This window comes from Prionailurus viverrinus, chromosome D1 (assembly GCF_022837055.1).
Source record: "Prionailurus viverrinus isolate Anna chromosome D1, UM_Priviv_1.0, whole genome shotgun sequence".
In the NCBI taxonomy this organism is placed as follows: Eukaryota; Metazoa; Chordata; class Mammalia; order Carnivora; family Felidae; genus Prionailurus; species Prionailurus viverrinus.
In genome coordinates, this window is record NC_062570.1 from 88840969 (window position 1) to 88856700 (window position 15732).

At 48.1% G+C, this 15732-nt stretch overlaps 1 protein-coding gene across 4 annotated transcripts in view; it reads left to right on the forward strand.

The window, feature by feature from the left end:
* The window catches only part of EHF (ETS homologous factor), a 42095-nt gene that overhangs the window by 10651 nt on the left and 15712 nt on the right, over positions 1-15732 (forward strand). For all 4 annotated transcript variants that reach the window (XM_047878455.1, XM_047878454.1, XM_047878453.1 and 1 more), the window contains exons 2-3: positions 10393-10492; positions 14477-14722. In XM_047878455.1, the coding sequence (XP_047734411.1) occupies positions 10396-10492; positions 14477-14722 (343 nt within the window). In that variant the 5' untranslated portion in view covers positions 10393-10395. The remainder of the gene's footprint in view (positions 1-10392; positions 10493-14476; positions 14723-15732) is intronic.

The following is a 15732-nucleotide window of genomic DNA, read 5'->3' on the forward strand; positions in this document are numbered from 1 at the left end:
CCTGGCTCCCTCTGCTCTGGCTTCACTCTCTCCCCAACAGGAGGTGGGGAATGAGCTCAGACGACTTTGGAAAGAGCTACCATTGTTTCGGAAGTGGTGTCTTTGCTGAATAGTCCATCAGGGGAGGGCAGCGTCTATGTTCTGTTCATTTTTGTGTCCCCAGCACCTAGCAGAGTGCCCAGCACCTAGTAGACATTCCATAAATGTATATTAACTGAAGGGGATGAGTAAATATTTATATTAGCAAGACAAGCATTTCTTGATGACCATTTCTTGCCACTGAAGGCTAAGACAGCAATTTTCTTGGGTATGAAGCCTCAAATCTAGGGTGGTTGAGTAATCTTTTGAAAGCCTAAGATGGGGAGTGGGTTGGGTAAGCTAGCCATGAGAGTTTGTGATGGAAGCGATCGTCATCTAAATCCTCTGCAAAGGCTATGTTCTGAGGCAAGGTTTGTTGGTTCAGGTCTTCAAAGGCTCATACTTGTGAATAGCTGAGCACTGTTGGATTTAACAATTCAGTAGGACTGAGCATTAGGGCCTGCTTTATTTCAAGTTAGCAAATAATGTGATAGACTCTCCACAGATGGCTTGGAGCTTGAGTTCTCTGGACTGCAGGCGTTATCTCTGACTTTGAGAGGATTTCCACTCCGAGGTGTTCCCTTCAAGGATAATATCTCCCGGACTTAGCTATCTCGTTGTGAAAATTTGAGGGGAGACAAGTAGGTGAGGCTAGGACCAGAAGTTCTAAACCGTAATATTGCTTAAAGATTGGTGAAGGGGGGCGCCTGGGTGGCACAGTCGGTTAAGCGTCCGACTTCAGCCAGGTCACGATCTTGCGGTCCGTGAGTTCGAGCCCCGCGTCGGGCTCTGGGCTGATGGCTCAGAGCCTGGAGCCTGTTTCCGATTCTGTGTCTCCCTCTCTCTCTGTCCCTCCCCCGTTCATGCTCTGTCTCTCTGTCCCAAAAATAAATAAACGTTGAAAAAAAAAAAAAAAAGATTGGTGAAGGGAGCTTCTTAAAAATGAAGATTCTGATTCAGAGGTTTGGGGTGGGACCCAAGAAAACTTTTAAGTTTAAGCCCTCCTTAGGTGATGATGATATGGGTGGTCTATAGACCAAACTTTGAGGGACACCTGTGTGACCTCTTCAGCCTGGTTGGAAAATAAGCGTCCTAGGAGTAGCCGTGGATGCTCTAGTCTCCACACCTGGGTCTTTCCAAAGACCTGGAGACACCTGTGGTTGTAATAGGAAGTGAGGCCTGTTTTTCTTCTGCTATACAGTTTCCTCTCTATTTTATGATCATTTGGTTTTAGACTGGAGAAAGGGGATTAGCAGGGAGACAGATACTGATGTTCAGGGTGTGGGGAAAATGGTGAATTCTTTACTGCGTTGCCAAACAGAGGTCCAGAATGAATGAAGCCTTGTTCCTACTTCAACTGCCGATGGAGGGGGTTGGTGGGGCTCTTCCTGTTATCACCGTAGGGAAACAGGGTAACGTCCGGGCCAAGTAAGAGGGTAAGAATAGAGTCTCTCAGGCTTTCTCTCATGTGTCAGAATAAACTTATGTCTCGTGGCCCTGACTCCACTACAGAGGTTTCTTTAAATTTCAATCTACCACGGGTATAAGAGAGATTTCTTTTTAATTTTTTTTTCAACGTTTATTTATTTTTGGGACAGAGAGAGACAGAGCATGAACGGGGGAGGGGCAGAGAGAGAGGGAGACACAGAATCGGAAACAGGCTCCAGGCTCTGAGCCATCAGCCCAGAGCCTGACGCGGGGCTCGAACTCACGGGCCGCGAGATCGTGACCTGGCTGAAGTCGGATGCTTAACCCACTGCGCCACCCAGGCGTCCCAAGAGAGATTTCTTAAAGATCCATAGCATACAGGGATCTGTAGGAGTCAGTGGTCTTTAGAGGGCCTGGGACCCACAAAAATATATGCAAAGCGAGGTGTGAATGTGCATTTTTGGGAGAAGAGAGCCCTAGTTTCCAAAGGCTCTATGACCTTTGAAGATTCAAAGCTTGCCCTATTCTTAGTTTGTCATATCTGAAAGGGATTGATAAAGGCCCAGGAGGTCATATAAGGCAATCTTTTAATCAACTTTGGTGCCTGTCCTCTGTCAGTATCTGCCTCTTGTATGAGTCTGGCACCAAGAATGATAAAGATCAGCATGATATGTATATTTCCAAATGGCTTACAGTTAGTAAAGTGTATCTATAATGGCTCAACACTTGGCTTCCCAACACTGCATCATCACTCATGAAAACGCTTGAAAGCACAGGAATAATGCTTCAGATATTGCCCCTGGGAACGTGAAATGTCTATTTCAAAACACATTATGAGGGTATGAAATTACCTGTGAGGTAATCCCAAGAGGATCAAATACATTCCCCAAGCTTGATTCACATTTTGATTCATTTGGAAAACATGAATTATTGCCTGTCTTACATTCAGTTAAATTTCACACGTACATGAATTTTCTTTTCTCCTCTTCGGGAGTAGTTCTTTTGAAATGACAGTCATATTGAAACAGGAAGTCAGGAAGCTGGTGGAATATCCTCAGGGCAAATGCTGTGAATTCACCTGCTGGTAACTTTGATTAAGGACCGAGAATGGTCTGAATATCACCGTCATCACAAAAGTAATTATTTAAAATGCCTAATTGCTCCTCTGGCTTGAGGAGTAAAAATACCCACGAGGCAGCCAATTCTGTGGCGGTTTCGGGGATGATGTGGTTGAATGAATAAAGGAGTTGGGAAGAGGGCAGACCATGACTTTGACTCTTCAGTCCTCTGGGGCTGGGGACAGGGAATGCAGGCCGAGCCCTGCTTCGGATCTACTCTGTGACTCTGATCGCTCCCAGTGTGTTTTCACCCTCACAGCAGGAGCAAACCATGTTTTTTGTCCTGAGGTCTCATTCAGAGGAAGAAAATAATTATGGGCTAGTTTATTTCCAAAATATAAAATACAAATTACTTTACTGAGTCATAGAAAGAGTATTTATATTATATGTGTATACATGTTCATATAGATGGCATACGTATCCACGTATATACATGTGCGTGTGCGCATAGATACGTATATATGCATAGATCTGTTTTAATGGCTATAGGGCTATCATGGCCCAGTTTTCAGGCTACTAACACATTCCTACCTGAGCATCTTGTAGAAGTGGCAAAATGAAAGCAGCTTTCTATTCTTTCATTCTGAAGGCTCTCTCTGATATACTGGCAAGAGAGAAGACAGAGACTCACTGGGGGTCCTGGCATGATTGGATGGACCAGAGAATTTTATAACCTTGGAGAAGCTCAATAAAGGTGTGAGGCCCCAGATGGCACAGGGAGAATGCTGTGACTCTGTATGGAAAGGGGGGAGGGGTGAGGAGGGGTTGAAAGCAACTCTGTCTTCTGGCCAAACACGCGCTTCTCAGCAGAAAGTGGCTAAGTTCCCAGAGATTTATTGCTGGACGGTCCGAGTTTCCATTCTCTTTTGGCTCCAATTCTTGCTAACCTGTGTGACCATGAACAAGTTACCTGACCTCTCTGAGCCTCAGATAGGCCATCTGTTAGGTGACATAATACCTTATAGAGTTATTGTGAGTACTGACTGAGATAACGCATGTAACACATGTAACGCATGTATCATCATAGAGTTGGCACATTTTAAATGTTCACTAAGCCCTAAGGGCTATACTATAGTTGTTGTTATTTATTTATTTATTTACTTACTTATTTATTTATTTATTTTACAGTGTTCGGTCCGAGATCTCAGTAGCCAAACCATGGATCGAAAGACCTACATCCCTCCAGATGAGCATGCCCAAACTAGGTCATGTTTGTCTCTGTTAGCAGGTTCTCTATGTATATTTAAGAAGAGAGAGTGGCACCTGAGCAGCTCAGTCAGTTGAACACCCAACTCTTGATTTCAGCTCAGGTCATGATCTCACGTTTCGTGAGATTGAGCCCCACGTCAGGCTCTGCACTCACAGCATGGAGCCTGGTTAGGATTCTCTCTCTCTCTCTCTCTCTCTCTCTCTCTGTCTCAAAATAAATAATAAACATGTAAGAAAACAAAAGGAAGAGAAATCAGTTGCGCAGTACTTGGTCTTCTTAGGAGCCCCAAGACTGGGCAGAACCTTCTAGGTTCTAAGGTATATGGCTCCAGCTCCCTGCCAGAGTCCCAGCCGTGCCTCCTTCCCCTTGCTTTTCTGTCCCTATGAGACTCAAATCCTAGATTTGCAGTAATCGAGCATTCCTTGGGCCAAGGGACCCTGTAGGATAGAGAAGCCCTCTGGCCACAGTCTTCCAGGACCTCTTGCCCTTCTCCTCTGGACCTGCAAACCAACTGGTGTGTGAAAGTACGATGCCAAGGCGGTAACGAAGAGCTGGTGGGGTTGTGCTGTCCCACTGCTCCCGGCAGCATGGTGTGTCCGGTAGGAGGAAGGAGGAACAGGAGGGATGGCTTTCGGTCCCTGAGCAGGGACCACGCCCGGAGGGGCAGAGCACAGCTTCTGCGAGCAGAGGCTGAGAGATGCTGGTCATAGCTCAGCCTGATGGCGCATCCATAGAGCAGTCCAAAACGGGAGGTGGGGAGGCCGGAGATCCAGCCTCGACTTGACTATGCTGGCAACCTGGGATTGCAAAGCATTGTATGGATGGTAGAAGTTACAAGCCTTGCTTGAAATGAACTTGGCTCTCAATTTCCTCCTTGGAGATGCAGTAAAATAACAGTAGTCACATGATAAAGAATAATAATAATAATTATAAACACCACCTGACATCTATCGAGTACTTACTATGTGTCAAACACTTTTCCAAGGATTTTACAGGCATCATCTCATTTTGTCTTTCAACAACCCTTTTCATATCATCTCATTTTATAAACGAGAAAATTAGGGCCCAAAGAAGCTGAATAACTTGTCCAAAGTTGCCCCATTAGTAAATTGGCAAAGCCAGGATTCGAACCACGTTTGTCTGACTCCAGAGGTGAGAGCTCCCAACCATTACACTATCCTGCCTCTGAAGGATCTACCCTGACCCCAAGAATGTCCTCGAAGGCGATCAACACAGTTTAACGAGAGACTCATGGGCAGAACTTATAACAATAGCTGACATTTTGGGGGCACTTGCCATGTGCGAGATAATATGTGAGAACTTTGGAAACATTCTCATTTAACCCACACATCAGTCAAGCTGGTACCAGATAGGAACTTAGCCTTTGATGAAAGCCTGGAGGAGGACCGGGGGAAGATAGTGGCTTGTCTGCACATCCGACTGGCACAGAAGTGGTCCTAGTCCTTAGCAACTGGGGCACCGTGGGGGTTTGCGTTTCACCTGCATCTTCCCATTGACAAAGTGGGAAGGAGAAAGTGGCCTGTCTCTCCCCCATCAATGTGGGCTGTGGCCACCCTGGCACAGTGCAGTGTTATCTCTCTGCAGAAATGGGTTTTGGATTGACCAAATGCGAGTGGCTCATCATTTACAGGGCAGTTGATGCCTAAGGTTGAATAGGTCCGGGCTGGAAGCCTGGCATGAAGTACTCATCTGTACAGGGTCTACTGGGTAGCGTGCCTGGCTCTTCCTCTTCAAATATAGAGCGGACTTCTGTCTCCAGAAGTGTCAGTCTTAGAAAATGCTGCGCAGGGGGCGCCGGGCTGCCTCAGTGGGTGGAGCATGCAACTCTTGATCTCGGGGTTGTGAGTTTGAGACCTGTGTTGGGTGTAGAGATTACTTAAAAATAAAAACAATTTAGAAAGAGAGAAAGAGAGAGAGGGAGGGAGAGGGAAAGAAGGAAGGAAGGAGAAGGGAAAGGAAGAAGGAAGGAAGAGGAAGGAAGGAAAGGAAGGGAAGGAAGAAAAAGAAAAAAGAAAAGAAGAAAGAAAGGAGCTGCTGCACAGAGGGTGATTTCTTGAGTAGATGTGGAAGTCTGGGCAATCACTGGGGCACAGAGTCAAATACCATTCTCTCCAGTTGTTGTTGCTCATGAAGGGAGGGATAAGAGAATGCAGATGGAAAAACCCTCTGGGTAATCCGCATTTCATTCCACTTTGGGTTTGAAATAGAATTCACAGGTTGTGTGCTTGCGCGTGCAGGCGTGCGTGCGTGCGTGTGTGTGTGTGTGTGTGTGTGTGTATGAGGTAATTACTCTTGATTTGTACCCAGCACTGCCCTAGGGGCTTTAAAGCCCCTTATCTTTTTTAATCCTCTAGCAAACCTATGCTTGCGGTACAAATGCCAGGCCCTTTTCCCAGGAGAGGGCACAGCAGTTCAGAAAAGCTAGGGGACAGCCCAAGGTCGCCACACCAGCATGATCAAAGCCTGAGCTGCAGCGGCCGGCCTCCACGGGCTCTCTTTTAAGTAGTGTTCTCAACTGGGGGTTATTTGGCCCCAGGGGATATTTTGAGAGTGGGGGCGGTGGGGGGGAGGCTGGAAGGGGTTGCATCTGGCATCTAGTGGCTACAGCCCAGGGATGATGCAGCCAACACCCTACAATGCCCAGGGCAGCCATAGAACATTCCCAGCCCAGGATGTCAGTCAGGCAGACTTGAGAAAATCTGCTTTTCACCCAGAGCGCTTGGCTGAGAATAGTTGCCGGAATCCCCCCCCCCCCCCCCCCCCTTGAGCTAGAGATGAAGAGAGGTAGGTTCTGTTCTCCACGTGCTTTTGACTTGAAAGGTGGCGTCATTCTTATTTAGGCTCTGAACTTACTTTTTCCAACCTCGGAAGAAGTTAACTATGTTCGAGAAACATCTTCAGAACTGATACTTAAAGAAGGGGAAAGGAACTGATTTTTCATTGAGGCCACGTGTACTGTGCCAGACCGGACAGCTTTAACTCCATTGGGTTATTCATCCTTCAACACAGGACATCAGCATTCCCCTCCATGCCGCCTTTGAGGCCAGAGAAGAAATTGAGTTCGGAAAGGTTAGCATGGCCTCGGATGGGGAGTCTGGATTCTAACCCACACCTCCAAGGTTCCAGAGTCTCTACCTGTATCTACATGATACATTTTCTTAAAGAAATAATAAAAGCTATGCTGAAGGTAAACTGGGAAGCTTAAAGAGGAGCATTAAATAATCCCCCTACTTTGTAATTAAAAGGATTTCTTTTTATACCCCATAAAGTAATCACCATGTACCATAGAAAGTCTATATTAGTATATGGGAGTGTGGGTGAGTTGGTTATAATAATGCTTTTTTACAGTTCTCAAGACACATTTATTATCTATTATCTCATTTGATCTTCTCAAGACTCTTGGGAGGCTGTCGGTGGGGGGCAAATGTCCTCATTTTCCACCCGAGGAACTGGGCCTCAGAGGGAATAGAACTTGGGGAAAGTCCTTCAGCTATGCTAGCCCCGGGCCCTCTGTGCCCACCTCCAGGGCGCTGCCCAGGCAGCGTGCCATGATGGGTTGGAGACGCTGACCTTCTTCCCTCATAAGCCTGGGTGAGCTCAAGTGAACTCTGACTCAGTAAGGGTTAAGACACATAAACTCTTTTATGAGTAGTAACCATTTACTGTGCCCCGTAAAAAAAAAAAAAAAAGGGCCCCTTTCTGTTCTGGCTGCTTTCCCTAGCAAAGGGGGTACCAGCAAGGAGCAGCAGTGCTCATGGGTAGAGGAGCCTCTTGGGGCGGGAGGGGGGCAGGTGGTAATGGGGCAGCTGTGGCCTGCTTATCCTAAAGGCTTCCCTGTGGGTTGAATAGTTCTGGATGCAGTCAGGGGATTGCAGACAGAAAAGATGCCTGTCCCAAGGAAAGGGGCCGTGGGCACTTGGTCACAAGTGGAGAACTGGCCTGCGTCGTCCCGTGGTATTTATGGGATCCCTTTTTAATAATTGCTAAGCTTTCCACATGCACAACCTCATTTGATTCTCTCAGCCCTGTGAGTTTGCGACTGTTCTCAATTTATAGGTGGGGAAGGTGAAGATCAGAAAGTTTCTGGCTAGACAGACGTGGAACTTGCTCAAAGTCCCACACAGCAGGGGACCCGGGATCTGAGCCCAACTCTCCCCAGATCTAAAGCCCGGTTGCTCAGCCCTCACATCAATCTGCCTTCTAGATTTGGGGGAAGTAAGTGGTGAACAGAAACCCTGAGCTGGCTGAGAAGTAGCTAGCTGGTGATTGGCCCAGGGCACATCTGGGTCCCACGGAACAGCCACTTTGAAACAGCCTTGCAGGCAAACCCTTGTGAAAGAATTTCAGGGAAGACTTCCCCCACCCCAGCCCTGCAGGGCCGATCCCTCCATGCAGATGGGCTGGGCCCTGAGCTTCGGCTCTTTCAGGGTTAAACAGTAACCTTTCTACTGCTTGTGGTTGAGCAAATGCTGGCGAGGAACAAGCCCAGCCTTGAGCAAACAGGAGACCTGGCCGTGCCCTTCCCTCCCCCAGCTGCCCCTTTGGGGGCCTGCAGGTTTCTTTTGCCCTGAAGTCGCCCATCGGATTTCTTAGCTGAGGGCAACTGCTCTAGAAAGCTCAATGGGAAAAGAAGAAGAGGGCTTGCCTTCTCTGAGAGAGAGAAGCAAAGAGGTTTCTGGAAGGGGACATAAGAATCAATTCAGTCACCTTTTTAAAATTTTTGCACAGGGAAACTGAGGCCCAAGACTGTTTCTGGTTTGGGTTACCAGGGGGGGAGTGACTCTCCTCCTCATAACACCTGCCATATAGCCGTGTCTTAATCTGTGCCAACCGCTCCAGGTATAGAAACTCACTTAATCTCCAGCCAGCGCACATAGTAGGTCTGGTGATCTGCGTGCTGCCTGTGAGGAAACAGGTTCCGAGATGTCAGTGACTTGTCTGAGTCAATACTAACCGGCCGGTAAGGGGTAGAGCTTGGAATCAAGCCTGTTCCTTCTGGCTTTGAACCTCATATATATGGTGCCACCACACAGATCCCGGCTCTGCCCACCTCCCGGCCCCTGGTCTACTGTGGTGCTCACCATTCTCTTCTATATTTCTTTTGCTACCTTCTACTTAGGCTGGATTCAGGCCTAGTTATTTACCAAACAGCCATGATGATGTTAATAATCATCACAAATGTTCCTGTTTGGCCTCGCTTGACTCCTAGTCGCAGCTCTGTCCCTGGTGCCTGGAATAGTACCCAGCCCATTGTATGGCTGGTAAATATTTGTTGAGTGAATCAATATGCGAATGAAATTTTTATGCCTCTTCCAGACCCCTCTTCTCCCCTATGAATCCCTACCTAGAACCGGAGGAGTAGGAGCTAAGTTGGAGGAAGGGGTTTGGGCGCTGGAAGCTCTCTACTGGAGCGATTTCAATCTGGGGGATGTTGGTGACACCCAAGGATATGATTTCCCTAAAACAGGCAGAAAAATTTCCATGAGTCACTGCTATGAGGCTACCTCCTCTCCTCACCCCAACATTTTAGAAAGAGCAAGTTATCTTTACAGGCCCTGGGTCATGCTCAATTGCCTTCTGGAACAGGCCGCTCTTCTTTTGAGTGACTGAACCTACTTCTAGGGCTTGAGTCTAAAAGGAAGAGAGCGTCCGACTTGAGAATAGGGAATATTATAAACACCGAAGGGGTGAGACGCGTTGTTCTAAAGTGTAGAATATTTATGTTGTTTAAAAAACCCAAACAGTTCCCCCTGAGAGAAAGGCTCTTCTCCTGTGTCCTTTGCTGAGAAAAGGAGACTGAGAGAGCCACGTTCGGGTCAGTTTCCAAGCCCGTGGTATTCTTCAGGGCTCTAAAAGGAGAGAGAAAGCTCGTCAGAATTTTTACTGGGATTCCTGACATTATCATGGCGCCAAATACTGGAGGAGCTCTAAGTACCTACGTCTGAAGTTCTTTGACATGTGGACACGGGCTGTGGCAGGTATCTACACTGAGGAAACTCGGTTAGGTGTTCGAGTGCAGGGCTGCTCAGCTGTGTTGGGACTTGTGAACGTCTGATTTCAGATCCAAGGGCCTGTGCAGGTGCCGGGTCTATGCCGCCACCGGCTTGGATTTTTATTGATTGCAATTTCACTTTACATGAAATCTCTTTGGCATTTTCACTTTTGTAAAAAAAAAAAAAAAAAAAAAAAAAAAAAAAAAAAAAAAAAATCATGGCTGCTGGCCAGACTCGCCCTGTGAGCAGGTATTGCATTTTCCTCCTGCTTCATTCCTGATCAGAGATTATTCATTTATGAATGGGTGGCTGTAAAAACTTGCCTCATGCATATGAAAGTTGAACCTGGAAATTTTTAATTGCCACTGAGTTTTGCTTTTACTGAAAGGGCTGTGGTAACGTGCTTTGGAGGCAGTGGATGGCAGGACAAATTCTTTTTTTTTTTTTTTTTTTTTTAATTCCTGAATTAACTCTATGATCTGTGCTCCCAAATGACGTTTGTCCGAGAGGCACTGACCGAATGAACTGTTTGATCCCCTTACAGATCATGATTCTGGAAGGAAGTGGTGTAATGAATCTCAACCCCAGCAACAATCTCCTCCACCAGCAGCCAACCTGGACAGACAGCTACCCCACGTGCAATGGTAAGGGGACCGAGTGGGCGTCAGTGTCACGCCCCGTGGGGCTTTTTCCTCTGTTTTAATTACGCTTCGTTTCTCAACTTAATGTTTGAAAAACGCAGGTTTTATTCAGCAGGGGTGTGGGGACGAGGGGAAATGGAGCAAACTGCGTGCTGGAGGTCCCCATAGGCTCTTGGGGCTCCAGACAGAAGCCGGCTCCAGATATTCCATTGTTTCCTCCCAATATTCAAGGCAGCCTGGCAGAGAGGGTGGTAGAAGATATGCCCAAAGGGAAGCTTTTAACAGTGTTTGGCTGGGATATCAGGATAGGATAGCAGAGGAAAGGGTGTGTGTGTGTGTGTGTGTGTGTGTGTGTGTGTGCGCGCGCGCGCGCGCGCTGTGTGGCAGCGTGGAACTTAAGGAAGACAGGGTTACAGCAGCTTATTCTATTTCATCTTCCGTGACCAGCCTTCGTAAGGGGAGAGATTTGTGGGACCACGTGTCTCCCTTTGGGGCTTTCATTTGGAGCCGATTGATTCGAAGAGGGAGGGCCTGCTGATGTGGCTTCCGGAGGGTTTGGGGATCAAGCCCACGGCTTACTGTAGAAGTGAACTGGATGAAGATGTAGCTGAATCAGGCCCCACCCTCCACCGTGAAGGCAGACTGCCGTGCATCAGACTGCGGCGGGTTTAAGGAGCTCCAGGCTCCTCTCCTGCCCCAAACTGGCTGCTAGTCTCCTTGCAAGAGAATCTGCTGCTCTTGCTCCTCCGGAGATGTGGAAATGGGCTGTCGGTGGCCAGCACAGCCGGAGAAGCAGAACAGGAGGATAATGGAAGGCTTGTGTTCTCCAATGAGCAGTTGATCGAGGTGCAGCTCCACCCCTTTCAGTTTGGAACCCCAGTCAAACAGGGTTGGGAAGCATGGTCAGGTGACCTTCCCTCATTTGGCCACCTGTCCACAGAACTGCTGCGCTTTCCGGGCAGTGGCATTTTCTGATGCAGGCCTCAGATTCCTCGTGAGGACCTCAAAGGAGGATTCCAAATAGGGTAGGAAGTTTCTTCAGCCTGGAAAGTCTTTGGCATCCCCAGTCTGGACCCCGGATTAGGACAGCATTCCTCCTGTGTGCTTTGGAGAAAGCTGGGGCAGTGTTTTTAGCAGGGAATAGAACTCAGGGGCCCCAAAGAAGTCCCAGTCCCTGGTCATGATTGACAGGGGTCAGTTGAATAATAGACAAGAGTTGAACTTATGGGATTTTCAGGGATTCTCCTAAAACTTGAGGAATCTGATGAGTCCCCTGGCAGATGGGGAGAACCCATCTTTAGACAAAACTCTCTGGTTCTCCCAAGTTCTAATAGGATACAATATCAAGAACTATCCTTTATTCTAGGAGTTGGGAGAGGAAACGGAGAGGCCTGTTGTCGGGTTATTGAGAGTTATTTCTCTTATTTGTAAACTCAGAGCTATACTGTCACAGCAGAGTAATTATCTTGGGGAAAAAAAGATCAAAGACTCAGGGAGCCACAAAAATATACCTCATCCCGAAACAGCTGTTTTTGTGAGACACCAAAAAATTGGAGGGACATGGAAAGAGCCAGTGTAAGCTCTGCATGTTTGTATATTTGGGAATATTTTTGTGTAATTAAATTTTGGGACTAGATTGTTCCAATCCTTGTCCTTGTTCCCCATCACAATTGGCTTCCCCTTCAGGGCCCCAGTGGAGGGTTTAGGGCTGCTTTTGTCTGGCCATGACAGGTAAAGAGTGAAGCACATACTATGAGTGTAGATATGACCCATGGCAGTCACCTTCGTACCTAAATGACCTCTATCTCTTGCTCTTAACGCTTCTGAGGTCTGGAAGCAGGGGATGAATTCAGAAGGGGTAAGCAAAAGTGGAAACATTCCCCCTTCAGCCTTTCTGAGGGGTTGAGGGCTAGGCAACCGGCATTAAGGGAATCAAACCCTTGGAGCTCTTTAGCTGCTTGTCACTCCAACTGTATCCACAGACCATCATCACCATCACCATCATCATCATCATCATCTTGTGGAAGCTTGTTAGGAATGCAGAAACTCAGGCCTCGCCCTAGATCTATGGAATTTGGATCTGCATTTGAACAACATTCCCTGGTGATTGACAATCATATTAAAGTTTGAGAAGTACTCACCTAGCATGCCTTTGAAGAAACAAATTAGAGATGGTTTTCTTGCGCTGTGCTTTCCCGTGTTGGTCCATCATTCAGTTTGTGGGAGTATCTGTGTGCCATGTTCAGTCGGACTCCCCCCCTTCACCTTGGTGGGCTACAACAGTGTTTTCCCCTTGTTCCTGCCCCTCATTTTTCTTGGATGAGAGCTCCTCCCCTTGACCTCTGTTTTCAAGGGGACTGTAAGATCTCAGCCCTATTACCATGTCCCCAGGCACAAATTCCACCAAAGAAATAGAAAGAAACCCTCTCCATCCACACACCCCCCCCCCCTGCCAAGGACCAGGACTTTGGGGTGACTCTGTGAGGTTCTCTTGAGTGAGACAAGAGACTCACAGATGCAGTAGGTTAGCCCACATCCAGGTCAGTGATATTTGTTGCCTTTGATGAATTTTACTTCTTCACTGGTATTTAATTTAACCATCTTGTGAATGCACCTCAAACTCTTCTAGAGTCCTATGTGATTTCTTCTTCAGCAACAAATTCCACCAAGGAAATGGAGAGAGACCACCTACGATGGCCTAGTCTCTGAGTCTCTTTCGGTAGGAGATACACAGATGAGTTAGACAGAGTCCATGACCTTGAGTTTACAATTTTTTTTTAATTTTTTTTTCAACATTTATTTATTTTTGGGACAGAGAGAGACAGAGCATGAACGGGGAGGGGCAGAGAGAGAGGGAGACACAGAATCGGAAACAGGCTCCAGGCTCTGAGCCATCAGCCCAGAGCCCGACGCGGGGCTCGAACTCACGGGCCGCGAGATCATGACCTGGCTGAAGTCGGACGCTTAACCGACTGCGCCACCCAGGCGCCCCTTGAGTTTACAATTTGCAAAGAAGGATGAGACAGAACTTAGAGATTTGTGAAGAAAAGCAGAACATGACAACAGCCATCAGGAGAAATGCCAAACACATCTCCTGGAGACTCAGGGGACATCAAGCCCTTGCAGTAAGCTGGGGGGATCTGTGATGGCTTTTATGGGGTGGCCAGAATCTGCAGGCTGGGTAGGACTTCAACAGGGAGTGATTGGCAGGATACTAACCAGGCTCAAGGAACACCTTCAGAAGTGATAGATCACTTGAAGAATAGTTACTGAAGAGCCCCAGTGCTGGACTTGTCAGTTTTGCACTTAATTTCAGTGAATAATGGGAAGCCACTGAGGGTAGCTGAGTAGGAAAGTGACGTCATAGAGGCTGTAATAATCCATGGGGGGCAGGGTTATATCAGCACCGTTAGCAGATGGGTAGTCTGGACCACTCTGGGGAGAAGCAAAGGTATCAGAGAGAAAAGAACCTTATTCTCAGGCTTCATTTTTGGTTGAAATGGTCTGAATTTGTGTGTGTGTGTGTGTGTGTGTGCGCGTGTGTGTGTAACAGAGAGGAAAAAGTGGGAGAGAGAAAGAGAAAAGAGAGGAAGGGAACCGTGTGGGTGTGGACAAGAGGCTGTTAGGTTGCTGACACTGTGGCGACACTTTAGCTTTCATGGCACTTTGCAGGAGGTGGGAATGACCTCACGATCTCAGAGTACTTCAGGTCAAGTCTGTGTGCTCACGAAGTGCCCAGGGGTAAGTGTTATACTAGGGAGGACACGAACTGGCAGGGAGGCTGACGATCAGCCCCCACCACAACTGAGGAAGGGACCGGGTTTCTGAGAGCCTCCTCTCCAGGGCCCGTCTCATGCCCCAGCCCCCACGCTGCCGTCCGCTGACCGTAGCGGTGCTGACGCCTGGCAGCCGGCGGTGGATCTCGTGTCCGAGATGATGTCCGGGAAGAACCACGGGGCGCTCACGGGACCGCCTCCTGTTTTGCAGTTTCCAGCGGGTTTTTCGGAGGCCAGTGGCATGAGGTCCATCCTCAGTACTGGACCAAGTACCAGGTGTGGGAGTGGCTCCAGCACCTTCTGGACACCAACCAGCTCGATGCCAGCTGCATCCCTTTCCAGGAGTTCGACGTCAACGGCGAGCATCTCTGCAGCATGAGTTTGCAGGAGTTCACCCGGGCGGCGGGCACGGCGGGCCAGCTCCTCTACAGCAACCTGCAGCATCTCAAGTGGAATGGTGACTATCTCTTGTCTACCCCTCTGGGAGCCGGCTGCAGAGAGCAGGGACCCCGCAGCTGGCAGGGCTCCTTGTCAGGGACATCAGAGGACGGTCTCACCTCCAAATGACTGGGTCCCGAGGGAGGGACGGAGAAAGGAGGCAAGAGAATAGGCACAAAGTCTAGGGTTCCAGGTGTGTCTAATCCCATATAAACCCAAGATCATTTCATTTCTCCTTCTGGTTAATTTTTAAACTGGATATTCACAGACTCGCTATCAGAAAACCTTTTCTTCTTTCCCTCGCAAGCAGGTTTCGATAGCTTAATTCCCGATCACTTGCTTGTTAAGATCATCATGGATACTTTTTCTTTTTTTGAAACTTCTGGACCTAGGCTCTTAAGATGGGACCTACGGGGGGTAAGAAGAAACGCAGAATTAGGTCTATGTTTGCGTTTTGGGGACGAGATGGCTCGCGGTATTTCAGCAGATTCTTAAAAGGTCTGAAACTCAGAAAAAGGGGGAGAAGTGGGGTTAGAACTAATGGTCTGCGCATGTGTGGGATGTTTCTGCAGCGATTTCCGGAGTCAGGGCCGCCCTAGCGCCCCAGATGTGTCTTTCTCGAAGCCTTGCCTAGAACACAGGCAGGCTACCCTTTTGCACACTGTGCATCAGTGATAGTTTATTCACACACCTTCCATACTGGCTCGTCAGACACGCTAGGGCAGACAAGTCACCTTGCAGAATGTCTTTGACACTGACATAAGGGTCTCCTGATAATACCAGTAAAAACCTAGCTCTTCTGAGAACCGTGGGCATCTTGGAAGGCAGTAACTTGTAGGAATTGCGAGCTGGCCTGTCCACATCAGAACGGGCATGTCTGTCTTAGCAGAACCTATGTTTGGGCAGGTAGCTGTAACTTTGGGAAGGCGTCAGTTCCAGGGCTCTGAAGCAGAGTCAGACTGTGACAGCCGTTACCAACACTGAGGAGGACCCAGGGTCTGGCCTCAAAGCTGGCAGCTGGGGTGGCCA